Source organism: Orcinus orca, chromosome 2 (assembly GCF_937001465.1).
Source record: "Orcinus orca chromosome 2, mOrcOrc1.1, whole genome shotgun sequence".
Classification (NCBI taxonomy): Eukaryota; Metazoa; Chordata; class Mammalia; order Artiodactyla; family Delphinidae; genus Orcinus; species Orcinus orca.
In genome coordinates, this window is record NC_064560.1 from 201,287,786 (window position 1) to 201,300,803 (window position 13,018).

At 67.4% G+C, this 13,018-nt stretch overlaps 1 protein-coding gene across 15 annotated transcripts in view; it reads left to right on the forward strand.

Annotated features, from left to right (window-relative positions):
- PACS2 (phosphofurin acidic cluster sorting protein 2) overlaps positions 1–13,018 on the forward strand; it is a 62,949-nt gene that overhangs the window by 45,295 nt on the left and 4,636 nt on the right. For 2 of the 15 annotated variants that reach the window (XM_049705458.1, XM_049705455.1), the window contains exons 10-22: positions 685–775; positions 1,170–1,244; positions 2,007–2,149; positions 3,573–3,705; positions 4,003–4,107; positions 4,399–4,505; positions 4,842–4,996; positions 5,448–5,558; positions 5,915–6,137; positions 6,914–6,946; positions 10,446–10,488; positions 11,906–11,948; positions 12,156–12,387. In XM_049705458.1, the coding sequence (XP_049561415.1) occupies positions 685–775; positions 1,170–1,244; positions 2,007–2,149; positions 3,573–3,705; positions 4,003–4,107; positions 4,399–4,505; positions 4,842–4,996; positions 5,448–5,558; positions 5,915–6,137; positions 6,914–6,946; positions 10,446–10,488; positions 11,906–11,948; positions 12,156–12,387 (1,494 nt within the window). The remainder of the gene's footprint in view (positions 1–684; positions 776–1,169; positions 1,245–2,006; positions 2,150–3,572; positions 3,706–4,002; positions 4,108–4,398; positions 4,506–4,841; positions 4,997–5,447; positions 5,559–5,914; positions 6,138–6,913; positions 6,947–10,445; positions 10,489–11,905; positions 11,949–12,155; positions 12,388–13,018) is intronic. The other 13 variants (XM_049705449.1, XM_049705448.1, XM_033421761.2 and 10 more) reach the window with 11 other exon arrangements.

A 13,018-nucleotide genomic window follows, 5' to 3' on the forward strand; every position in this document is an offset into this window, starting at 1 on the left:
CACTGGCCTCCTGGGGGCTCAGCCAGGTGGCTGCAGCACGGGGCTCCTGCCTCCCTTCTACCTGCTGCCCCCTCCACCTTTAAGGCCAGCACGGTGGTCGTGTCCCTCGGTATTTGCCCCCCGACCCCTCTCTGCCTTCAGTTGGAGATCTCTGCTTTTATCAGCCGCTGTGATTACCTCGGTGCCCGGCTGACCCGGGCCGTCCCCGCCTGTAGCTCCCTCCATAATGTTAGCTGTGCCTTAGGGCAAGCCCTGGCCAGCCCGCGTCCCAGTCCTGGGGCTGAGGCGTGGCGTCTCAGGCCTGACCCTCCTGCCACGCACCGTGGTCCCGCCCCACGTGGCTTCGTCACCAGACACTGCGTGAGTCCCGTCCCTCATTTTAGCTTGACCTTCAGCTCCTGCAAGCTGGCTGTGGGTTCCCCACCCGACAGGCCTCCAGCCTGGGTGTCGGGTGCAGCTGTCAACGTGTGCCGCTGGCCACCCCGCCAGGGCCGAGGCCGAGAGCGGATGGGGTTTTGGGGCACAGGTCTGCTCAGCTGCTGTCAGGCCCTCGGGTCCTCGCCTGTGCCACGGTCCTCAAGGGTGGGGGCCCTGCTGCGCGTCTGACCCCGCCAGGCGCAGCGGCTGCGCCTTCAGCTCGGGGAGGTACTGGAGAATAACGCGCTCTCCGTCCGCGCCACCCAGGCCGTACTTCGAAGGCTTGTCCCACTCCAGCTCGCAGACGGAGATCGGGAGTATCCACAGTGCCCGGAGCCAGAAGGAGCCTCCGAGTCCGGTGAGCGGCCCGGAGCCAGGCAGCCCCGTGCTCCCACGGGGGCCCTCGGGTGGGGGGGGGCGCACCCTCGCGTGGGGGTGGGGCACCCTGACCCTTCCTGTCTGTCTGGGGCCCTCGGGTGGGGGGTGGGCACCCTGACCCTTCCTGTCTGTCTGAGACCCTCGAGGCAGCTTGCGCATTGGTGCTGGGCCGACCCAAGGCCAAGCATGCTCGGCCCGGGTCCCCCTGCCAGGCTCCAGGTGACAGTCGTGGGGTGACCCTGAACCCACAGTCCAGGAAATCCTGGCCAGTCTCCCCAGGCTGCCTCCAAGCCCAGAACCCCCTGCCCAGAGGTGAGCCAGCCTCGGTGCCATGGTCGGACACAGCCTGATTCCCTCCCGTCTCGTCCACACAGGCTGACGTGCCTGAGAAGACGCGGGCCCTCGGAGGGAAGCAGCCAAGTGACAGCGTCTCCGATTCCGTGGCCCATGTGAGCAGGCGGGGCCACGTTCACGGGTGCCAACAGAGAGCCCACTTACTTGCTGCCTCTAGGGGTCTGATCCCTGACCGGCAGGTCCTCCTGCTTCCGCCACCCAGAACCTGTGCACAGAACCACGAAGGCGCCCCTGAACTCACCCCCACCCCAGGGAGGGGGCCAGGTTTCACCCCATGCCAGGGGAACGGTCAGGGCCCCCGGATTCACCCCACCCCAGGGGGACGTCAGGGCCCCCCGGATTCACCCCCACCCCTGGGGGACGTTCAGGGCCCCCCGGATTCACCCCACCCCAGGGGGACGGTCAGGGCCCCCCGGATTCACCCCCACCCCTGGGGGACGTTCAGGGCCCCCCGGATTCACCGCACCGCAGGGGGATGGTCAAGGCCCGCCCTGGATTCACCCCAGCTCTGGGGGGCAGCACGCGTCCCCACGCTTCCCTGTCAGGCACGGCCCGTGAACACCACGGCTGGTTCCTGCTGCCCTTGTGAGGGTTCTTAGGGAAGGTCCAGAGGAGGTTTGGGGAGGGTTGGTGCGGGTCTCTCGGTGGCAGCCAGGACTGAGCCCTGTGGTTGGAGGGTGAAGTCAGCTCACTTCCCAGGGCAGCACGTGGCCGTGTCCACACGCAGGGAGCCACCAGACCAAGAGAGGCCTAGGCAGCCTCACCCAACCCAGGGCCCCTCTGGCACAGGAGCACATGGCTGAGAGGAGGCCCCGGGGGGCGTGCGTTCCTGACCAGCGCCATTCTCTGTCCGTCAGAGCGCACCCGCCCCGGGGGAGCAGCCAGCTCCACCCGAGGACAGCCCGGAGGTGGAGCCCTCTGCCCTGGACACGTTCACCGAGAAGCTGCCACCCAGCGGGCGGATCACCAAGACAGAGTCTCTGGTCATTCCCTCCACCAGGTGACTGGCCGCCCGGGGAGGCCATCAGGCCGGCGATGCCTGTGTGGGCCAGTGTGGGAGGGACCGTCTGACCGGATGAGCGTCACCAGGCCCGTCCCGGGAGGTCCACATTGGACCCCCACCCCCCATCCGCACCGAACTAGCCGCCTGCAGGTCTGACCGGGCCGAGGTGTGGCTGCTTGCTCCGAGGGCAGGGGAGGTCCCGCTGTCCTTGACTCACGTTCTCCTGGACCAGGGACTGTACGAGTGGAGCAGGGCTTGTGCTAGGTGCCGCTGCTCCCGTGGTGCTGGGTGCCGGAGCACGTAGGGTGTGCCCCGCTGAGCCCACGTGCGCTGCGTCGGGAGAGCTGGACCCAGCGCCTGTGTGGACGGGCACAGCAGCCCTCACGGACTGTGAGGGGTCCAGCGCAGGACGTCTGTGGGGCGGGGGAGGGGGTGGCAACTGGGCCGGGGTCCCGAGGACCCTGCCTCCCAGAGTGGGTCATGTAATTGGGTGAGCGCCGCATCAAAAGCTGGGGTCTGAGGTGCAGTGACCTCAGGTGGCTTCCTGGTGGTGGACGAACCTTCTGGGTCCCTCACGTGCCCTCTTCCCCTCCCCCACCTCGATCAGGTCCTTGCTCCGGCTCTGCTGCTCCTTCCTTGGGCACCCACCCTCGCCCTCTGAGCTGCCCTGCGTGGTCACTTCCCTCCCCCCCCCCACCCCCGGCCGCAGTTGGCCACATGCCCACCACTGCCTCAGGGCCTCAGATCCCACCCCACAGCTCGCTGCCCCCTGGAGGGCCACAGAGCCGGCGTGGGCCTCCGCCCCGCCCTCTCCCGGGGCTGCAGTCCCGTGCAGCCATCGCTCAGCACGCTGCATCAGGCCTTATGCCCCGAGTTTCAAGGGTGGTGCCCCACAGATCAGCCCTCACTGCCCACCGCCTGCCCGCCACCCCACGCACGTCTACTCACAGAAACGAGAAACAAAACCCAGCATTAACACGGCATTTGGTATTGAAACCCCCAGCCTAGCTCTTCACCCGATGGCAGCCCCTGCCCTGGCGTGAGACCCAGCGGGACAGGCACCTCGAGCACCAGGGCGCCCTGTCTTATGTTTCTGTGACAGGAAGTTTCCAGAAGCAGTGGGTCTGGGCGCTGGCACTGGCCTGGCTGGGGCGCACAGAGGCCTGTGTCAGGGCCGGGAGGAGCTCCAGGCCGCCGGGCACCGGGCTGCACCAGGCTGTGTCCCGGGCGTGGGAGGTCTCAGTCCCCACAGGTGCCCCTCGGGCCCTCTGGGGTTGGTGGGCTCTGTGTGGCCTTCGGCCCTGCTGCCCGACAGCGCACACCACACCACGACCATCGTCAGCTGCCTCTGCTGCTGGGTGGCCCCTGCCTGGAGCAGCGAGTTCCTGCAGGCTGCCCCAGCCCGTCCCTTCCCCCGCAGGGCCGAGGGGAAGCAGGCCGGCCGCCGGGGCCGGAGCACGTCGCTGAAGGAGCGGCAGCCGGCGCGTCCGCAGAACGAGCGGGCCAACAGCCTGGACAACGAGCGCTGCCCGGACACTCGGAGCCAGCTGCAGGTGGGTGCCCAGCCCAGGGCGGGGACCCCGGCCGGCCCAGGGCGGGCGGCTCCAAGGCGAGGGCACCTGTTCTCTACCTGGAGGGCTTGTCGGGACAGCCCACTGCCGCTGCTGCTGCCACCCCGCTGCCCATGAGCTGCAGTGGCCCTGCAGCGCCTTCAGCCCCGTGGCCGCTGTCCACAGCGAGGCCGTGTGTCTGAGCCCTCCCAGGTGGCTGCTGGAGAGGGAGTGGGCTGAGCAGGTGAGGGGCAGGCGCAGCTCCCCTCACGCTGGGTTTGGCGGGCACTGTGTCTTCAGATCCCCAGGAAGACTGTGTATGACCAGTTAAACCACATCCTCATCTCCGATGACCAGCTCCCCGAAAACATCATTCTTGTCAACACCTCGGACTGGCAGGGGCAGGTGGGGAGGGGCGGCGCATCCTCCCCGCAGAGGGGAGGTGGGAGGGGGCGGCCCATCCTCCCTGCAGAGGGGAGGGGGGAGGCGGCGGTGCAGCCTCCCCGCGGGGGGGGGGGGGGGAGGGGCAGTGCAGCCTCTGCAGGGTGGGGCGTCCAGGGGCTGGGCGTCCACCCGCAGGATGGAGTGGCGGGGGTGTCTGGCCAGCCTTGCCTGTTTGAGGACCCTGACCGAGGCGCGCTCACAGGCGAGGCTGGTGGTGGGTGGCTCGGAGGCTCACCCTCCCCCGCCTCCCAGTTCCTCTCAGACGTCCTGCAGCGGCACACGCTCCCCGTGGTGTGCACGTGCTCTGCTGCCGACGTCCAGGCGGCCTTCAGCACCATCGTCTCTCGGATACAGAGATAGTGAGTCCCACACCCTCCGTGGCTGCCGCCCGGGAGTCCATGGGGATCTCTGCACCCCAGCGTTTTGTGGGGCTCCGTCCTGCCGATCCGCAGTCTTGCCAGGGCAGGGAGGAGAGCAGTGGCCCAGGCGGGAGCGTCCTCAGCGCTGGGGGAATCCTGGGCGGGTCTGGGGGGCCTGGGTTCCGGTGACTCCATCAGCGTGAGCCGCGGGAGAGGCCGGGTGGAGGGGAGCAGGGGCGCCCTGGGGCCCCCCTCGGGCCCGGCGAGGACGGCCCTCGCGGCGGGGACGGCTCCCTGAGGCGTCTGTTCCCTCTCGTCCTGCCTGCGGGACCGCAGCTGCAACTGCAATTCCCAGCCGCCGACCCCCGTGAAGATCGCCGTGGCGGGAGCGCAGCATTACCTCAGCGCCATTCTGCGGCTCTTCGTGGAGCAGCTGTCCCACAAGACCCCCGACTGGCTGGGCTACATGCGCTTCCTCGTCATCCCGCTGGGTGAGGGGCGCGCTTGAGTCCTCCGCAGGAGCCACGCGGATGCCCGGCAGCGGCGCCCGCCCTCCGAGCGCCCGCAGGCCCCGCAGCTTGGGCGACTCGATGTCGTCTTGGATTTGTTGTCAAAGTGCCAAGCAGGGGTTGGTTATTAACCTCTTAAAGTTATCAGAATCCTCTGCAAATCAAAACCAAAATCCCATTTTTCGGCTTACGCAATATGTTGCAAACAAATCTGTCTCCTGGAAAGGGCTGAGGTGTAGAGGAGACCCCTCCCCGCAGCGCAAGAGGCCGTCTGGTCTGCAGGACACACCTCGGTCCGGCCGAGGGATCTGTGTTCCAAGGAGGCCGAGAAGCCGCTTCCTTGGGGACCGGGGGTTGGGGGCCGAAGTCATCGGGGAGGCGCGGAACTGCGCGCGGGGTCCGCGCATCCTGATGCTCTCCCCTCGGCTCGCAGGCTCCCACCCGGTGGCCAGATACCTGGGCTCCGTGGACTACAGGTACAACAACTTCTTCCAGGATCTGACCTGGAGAGACCTATTCAACAAGCTGGAGGCCCAGAGCGCCGGTGAGGCCCGGGCCTCGGCCGCGCCCCTTGCGCCCCCGCCCTCGAGCCCACGCTGCCACGCCCCTCGCGCGCGTGCCCACGTCGCCACGCCCCCCAGCCCTGGCGCCCACCCCACCAAGCCTCCGTGAGAACCCGAGTCGTTCGCTGTCCCCTGAGATGCGACCTGTGTGCCTGCCTTTTTCTCAGGCCCCTCTGGGGCCTGAGCGCCTGGGAGGGAGGTGGGGTCAGCGGGCCGGGCCAGTGGAGCCTCGGCCAGGATGCTTCCCTTTGCCCACCGTGAGTCTCAGAGGTCCTTGGCGACCGGGCCCCCAGGGAGGGCTCTTCAGGACTTGGACAGGCCTTGCTGCCCTCCCCAGGACCCCGTGAGGGTGGCTGCCAGAGGAGCCGCTCAGCCGCCCCCAGCATGGCCGCCTGGATTCGGGGTGCTGGCGTGCAGCACCCCACGAACCCCTCCTGGTCTCCTCGTGCAGTGCAGGACACGCCGGACATTGTGTCGAGGATCACGCAGTACATCTCGGGGGCCAACTGCGCCCACCAGCTGCCCATCGCGGAGGCCATGCTGACCTACAAGCAGAAGAGGTACCTCCTGGGGCCTGGGTGGGTGTGGGGCGGCGGCAGCGACCCACCGTCCCTCTGCGGTCTCGGCGGGCAGCCCGCAGTTCTCGCTGTCCCAGCTCCTTGGGTTGCTCATTGGGCTCTGCGGGAGGGCAGCCGAGCTGGGACCCGGGGGAGCCTGTGAGCCATCGAGCAGCCCCCAGTTCTCCTCGACCGCCGCACCCTTTCCCGATGCGCATCGGAGTTAGAATGAACTGGTCGCTTTTTCTTTCTCGTTGTGCGTGTTGGGACTTCCGGTAGTAAAAGTTACAAGAATAGTGGTCCTAGTGCTTGGCCCCCAGCAGCGACCTGCCTTCTCTAGCCTGGGCACACGCTCCTCCAATAGCGGGGCTTCCCGGCAGGGAGACCCGTTTCTCACCCCGCCCAGTGCAGGACGGTGGTCAGGGGCCGTGCCCAGGACGGGGTGGGCCTGGGCGCACAGGTTGGGGGATCGAGCGGCCCCTTAGCCAGCCCCCGGACAGAGGCGTCCGGGTGGGGAAGGGCAGGAATAGGCAGACCATGCCGGGCTGATGAAGTACGGCTCCCCCGCTCCCGTCGGGGACGGTGCTCAGCTCCTTAAGGCGGAGGCAGAATCGAGCCAAAGCCTCGCAGGCGCCCAGCGCACAGCCTAGCGCAAGGTTCCCGGCTCTTCCTCTGCGCGGGGCACGGGGACCGCTGTGCTGGTGCCGTGCCTGGGGGTGCCTCCCGCACCTGAGCATCTAGTAACGTCATGTTTTTCTCTTTGGTGGCTTTCTGGAAAGGAGAAAGAACTTTCATTTTGACTTTACTCTCAGGTACCCTGTCCCTGGGGCCATGCCCCCTTCTGCCCGCTGGCTGGTCTTTAAGGCTGTTTAGCAGTGTCAGCAGGTGGGCCCCGGTGCACTGCCAGCTGCCCTAGCCAGGCCTGCACTCGGGCCCCCACCCAGCTGCAGCGACAAAAGCCTGCTGCCTGCAAGTCGCCGGGCAGGCTCTTTGTTTCAGTCCTGAGTTTGGGTTTAAGAAATGGCCGACTGAACTTCTCCCTGAGCTGCTCCATCTCTGAAGCCTGGCGGCGCTGCCTCTTAAATGAGCAGCAGGGGCTGGTTTCACCCCGAGAGCTGCCGGGTGCTGGCAGCTCTCTCCGACTGTGGGCCTTGCTCCCAGCACATGGTACCAGCAGCTGGGGGAGGATGGCGTTCATGCGGACCCTCCACGTGGGGGCGGTGGGGAGAGGGGATGGGGAGCTCGCCCTGGGTGACGGCAGTGGTCAGTGGCCAGCTCCAAGCCCCCGCCGCCCTGCACCCAGGCCGTGTTTACCTGGATGGGACCGCTGCACACGAGCGAAGTGCTCGTCTCCCCCAAGGCGGCTCCACCCTCAGTTTGGCTGTCTGTTGGGAGCTGAGCTCCGGATGCTCCCAGAGTTGCCCTTTCACACAGGGCCCCTGCCTGCCTGGCGTCCTGCACTGGGTCCCTCAGGGCGCTTCTCTGCCATGGGTCTCAGGTTATTTGCTCTCCTGGGAAAGCCCCCCAGGGAGGGTCCTTGGGTCCCAAGTGGCCTCTCTGCTGGGCCCTGGGCCAGACCAGGAGGAGGGGTCTAAGCTCGTTGGACTGTCCTGCTAAACAAGCCTCAGGGGCTAGAGAAAGACCAGCCGTGGTGTGCGCTGCTGACCCCTCGGGCTGTCCTGTGGGCCTACGCCGGCTTCCCTCCCCTCCCCGCCCCCCCCTTAGCCGAGGCGCCGGGAGTCCGCGGCATGCTGCGCTGCCTGGGCCACAGCTTCTCGACTGTGCTGCGGTTGGCGCTCGTGAGCCTCGAGCCGGGGCTTAGGAGACCCTGAGCCTCCTCCGTGCCTTGTGCCCCCGCCTCCGCGTTACAGTGGTGACACCGGCATGGGGGGTTGGGCGGGGGCTCCAGATGCCCTGCTGGAGCCCTGTGAAGGCAGCGTGCCATCCACGCTTGGAGCCCGGGGCTGGAAGCGCAGCAGGTCAGCCTTTGCCTGCTGTGACAGAGAACAGGCTGCTGTCCACCTGGAGGGGTCAGGAGACCCAGGAGAGGATGGGCAGCGGGCACGGCCTTCTGGTCCCTCTCCAGCCCAGGCCCCGTGAGGGCACCTGCAGGGAGGAGCCTATCTGCCCAGTGCCAGCTCCCGGCCTGGGCTCGGACCCGCCGTTGGTCCCCCCGGGCAACCGCTAGAGGGCTTCCCAGCGCCTCTACACCAGCCTCGTGTGGGCTGCGCCCCCTCAGCCTCCAAGCCCCCGCCCACCTCAAGTGGAGGCACGCCATACCACCCCCCATGTGCGGGTCTCAGGAGCCACGCCCAGGGGCCTTGCCGCAGAGCCGCGGCTCAGGCCCTAGGAGTTCTGTCCGCTGCCCTGCCAAGAACACGTGTGCCCCTCCGCACCCAGGGTCCAGGGTGAGGGTCTCGGTGGAAGCTGGTGTCACCCCCGTCTCGCCGGGCGCGTGCCGCGTTCTGGATGTGGTCTGCATGGCCCAGGGGCGGCTTGGCTTTGGCGTTTGTGGCGAGCAGTCCCTGAGTCCCGTCTCTTGAGGCCCCCGTTTGCCTGCCTTCTGCGTGCCGATCGTGGGGCGGAGGGGCGGGGGGGGACGGGCCGTGGCTCGCCGAGGGTGGGAGCCCTGAGGGTCCGAGCCTCCCGTGCGCTGGGCCAGGGACCCCACCCGGCTTCCTGCTTCTTGCCGCCCTGCATGCAGAAGGAGGTCTGGGCGCAGGATTTGGGTTGATTCGTTGCTTGAAATGAAAAAAGAGAAGTTTTCTCTTCCAACTGTACTCTCCTTGCAAGGGGGAGAGAGACTGGTAATCTGGTCATTTTCAATTGGATGGACTGAACCTGTAGGGTCTTTCACCCAAAGACATTTGCTGTCTCTTTTGCGAAGGTGGGGTGGGTGGTGCCGGGGCAGAGGTCGTGGGTGCCCAGATCCCGGGGGTGCCTTGGGGGGGGGCGGCGGCTCCTGCCGGGACCAGCCTGACAGCACTTTGTGCTGGCCCCTGGGCCAGGGTCACTTGGCCAGCTGGTGGCCACACTTCATGGGGAGCGCCAGCCAGGTGCAGGCCTCCGCCCCCCCACAGGGGCAGGGAGGGGAGGGCCTCTTGAAGGCTCTGGCGACGTGGGGCTCCTGGTCCCGGGAGTTGGTACCCAGGGAGGCCCCCCCAACCACCTGCTTGGAGCAGAGGCTTCTCCCTGAGTGACACCCCTGGGCCACTGCCTTGCGTGGCGCGCACGTGTGGACTCACCCGTAGAAGAGTTGATCTTTGACGACAGGCTCTGGTTTAGGGAGATGAGACAAATGGAACTGGGAGGTCAGCTCGGAGAGCAGGCCCACGGCTGGGTGGACGCCGCCAGCCGAGGAAGCGGGGAGGGGCGCCTATCTTCCCTGAAGCTGGGGGAGGGACAGAAGGCTCAGGACCGGCCCCGCCCTGGGGACCTACACGGAGGCGGCCAAGAAGGAGGCGCTCTCCCAGCCGCCGGTGGAGCCTCAGTCCTGCGGGAGAACCCCTCGGACCACAGCCCAGGCTAAGGCGGACACCAGGCGGGGGCAGGAGCAGCCCTGGCTGGGGAAGAGGGAGAGGAAGAGACGGGTTTGCACCCCCTCGGCTCCTGCCAACACCCGCACCCAGGGCCCTTGGACACTGGATGCCTTTGCCACCGATGGGCTGTGACCAGCGGTTCCGGCGAGGCTGAGGTTCTGCCAGAAGTCCTGCAGAGCCCGTGGGCACAGAGCAGCAGCACAGCCCACAGAGCCTCAGTCTCGCCCTCGGGCTCCTCTTGGGGCATCGTTCTGTTAGAACGTGGCGTGTGCACCCCATCACCGAGGCCAAAGTCCTGGAGATAGGCCCCCCCCACAGTGGGCACCAGCTTTACCCAGACCGTCTGGGAGAAAACCTCCCTAGCCTGGCTTGGGCCAGTCACCCCCGATCACTGGCAGAGGCCCAGACTGTTCCTGGGGCATCCTGGGGGCACAGAAAGCCGGCCTCTCAGGGCTCAGTGAGTGGGGCCAGCAGGAAGACCTTTGGGCTAGGCTGGGCTGGCTGCCCCGAGCCCCAGGCCCCCAGGATAGAGTGGCGGATTCCTGGGCGAGGCTGCACTCTCCACCCTTCCCCTCTGGGCTGTCCCGTGGGCCTCTGGACCTCGGTGCAGAGATGCGTTTGCCCTTGCTGTATGTCAGAAGGGTTTGCGGGTCTGAGGTCCAGGCCAGGCGTCCTGCGGGAGGGTGGGAGCGAGGCAGTGGGTGGGGCAGGGCCGCTCTGAAAGGGCCTGTCCCTCGGGGAGAGCGCTAACTGTCTGTTTCCCTCGTCTTAGCCCCGACGAAGAGTCCTCTCAGAAGTTCATTCCCTTCGTAGGGGTGAGTACTGCTCGGGCAGGCAGTGCCCTGCGCAGAGCTTCGCTGCCGCCTGGCTGGCTCCGCCTGCTGCCGCGAGACCGTTCCTCTGCCGAGAGGTCTTCCATAATCGCTCTGTTCTTGCATTAACTTGATCTGTTCCAGAACCTTCCTCACCAGTTTGAGCTGAGGACTTGCCTTATACGTTTCTCCCACCCTAAAGCTCTCTGTTTTTTCTTGCTGCGGTTGGGGGGTGAGCCCAGGCGTATCGCTGCCCCGGCTCTGCTGGGGCCTGACGTGTGGAAGCAGGCAGCCCACCGGGGGGTGAGGATCCAGTTCTCAGCACCGTCCTGGGTGTCCGGGCCCAGTGTCAGGCTCAGCTCTTGAGGGGGTACCGAGGGTCGGCGGGCCTCAGGACAGGCCCCGCCTGGGGTGGGGGCAGAGGGCTGCCTCTGTCCTCTGGGAGCCGCAGGGCAGGCTCGCTCGGCTGGGATCACCCCGCAAGTTGGGAGGTTTTGCTTTTTCCCACTGCCAAGGAGTAAGGGCTACTCCTCGCTGGCCAGGCCACGCGTCCACAGCCTGTGGTCCCACCGTGGTCTCCAGCCCGGCCTCTGCTGTGAGAGCCGTACGGCAGCCTGGCGACAGCAGGGCCTCTAGGCCGTGGTTCGCTCTGCTCAGGCGTCAGGTGGCTGCTGGCTGTACTCGGAGGGTGCTGGTCCGGAGCAGCCTGTCCTGAGGAAGCTGCTGCGGTGACGGGAGGGCCTGTCCCGCTGGCTGCACTTGAGATGCCACCGCGTGACCGAGGCAGGAGCCGTTGTTGTCGTGATTTCTTTCACGTGACACAGCTCCCGCCCTGGTCAGGGTGGGGCCAGGCCCCCCCCCCCCCCACCAGCAGCCCACGCGGGTTTGGAGCAGGCCCCAGGGCTGCCTTAGGGCCCCGCTGGGCAGGGCTCCCTCACTCCAGCACCTGACCCGCTGACATCTGCGCCCGCCAGTCTCACAGGCACGCAGTTTGCTGAGTCCAGGGTGTGGGCCCTGAGAGGTTCGCTCGTGGAGGTTGGGCGCCAGTCCTGCCGGAGGCCACGTGTGTCCTGAATGCTGGCCACAGCTCAGGGCCAGGCCAGGGGCTGGCTGGCAGCCTTCGTCCCGGGAGTGAGGGATGGCCACAGAGCTTGCTTTAATTCAAGGGCGCCTCCCAAACATGCCCCCTGCACAGGGAGGTCCCTCAGCAGGGCCTGTACCGTGGCTGACCACGCAGGCGGTGGCTCCCTTGAGCTTAGCTCTGTCCCACAGACTGAGGGGCTGGGACCTGGCTCGGCCCCAGGAGTTCCTGGGGGCTGGGGGCACATGGAGGATGGGTGGTAGGAAAACAGGTCCCTGCCCGGTGTGGAGTCCCAGCGCCACCCCCGGGCCACTGCCAGCACGTTCCGTTGCCTTCTAGGTGGTGAAGGTTGGAATAGTGGAGCCATCTTCGGCCACTTCAGGTAACTCCATCATCCCTGCATTGGGGGCTGGGGTGCAGGAGGGCCAGGGCAGCCCCAGCACCAACACGCACCTTGCTGAGGGGCTTCTGTTCCCCATGGATGGGCCACTCCTGACCCTGGAGGCCTGACAGCTCCCCCTCAGCCTAAGCGGGGGGTGGGGGGGGCGGGGGGAGGGGTCTCCCGCTTCCCACACATGCCCCCACCCAGCCCACAGCTGCCTGGCCTCCCTGCCATGTCTGGGTCCAGAGGGCTTGGGGCAGAGCAGCGCGGGAGCTCAGCACTGGCCCCCGACTCCTTCCCAAGGTGACTCAGATGACGCGGCCCCCTCGGGCTCCAGCGCACTCTCGTCCACCCCGCCGTCCACATCTCCCGCGGCCAAGGAGGCCTCACCCACCCCGCCCTCCTCCCCGTCGGTGAGCGGGGGCCTGTCCTCCCCCAGGTAAATGCAGCCATGTGGGCGGACGCTGCCCCCCAGCTCACGCCGTCCGTCCCCCCAGCGCAGCAGGGACTGTGCTGAGAACATTGGCAGTTCCTCGTGGTCCCTGGCTGTACCCTGGGGTGCCAGGAAGCAGAGGGTCAGGGCGGAAGGTGGGCTCAGCGGCCCTGCAGGGGCCGTGGTGGTGTCGACCAAGGCTCATCAGACAAGTGAGTCGGGGCGCTGGACTGCTCAGTCCTGGCCTGGTGTCTCCCCACCTCGCCCCACCCCCTGCCTTCCTAGGGACGGGAACTACAGAGTACAAATACGGGGTGCTCTGCACACAGAGGGGATTTTGGAAACTCAGATGTGAGTAGAAGGCGCGGGGACAGTGGGTGGGGGGTCCGCAGCCCCCGTCGGATGCCCTCGAGGCTCTCGTGAGCAGAGCTCACCCAGGCAGGACCGCCGCAGGGTCGGGGAGGACTTGGGCCCTGAGACTGCACCTCCAAGGGGTCGGTGGGCCTGGGCCCACCAGACAGAGCGGCAGCGTGGGCAGGCGGCAGGTCTGGACACTCCTGGGTGACCCCAGCATCGTGACGATGCTGGAGCCACGGGTGCAGATGGGGCTGCCCCAGGAGACCAGGACGGCCCGCCA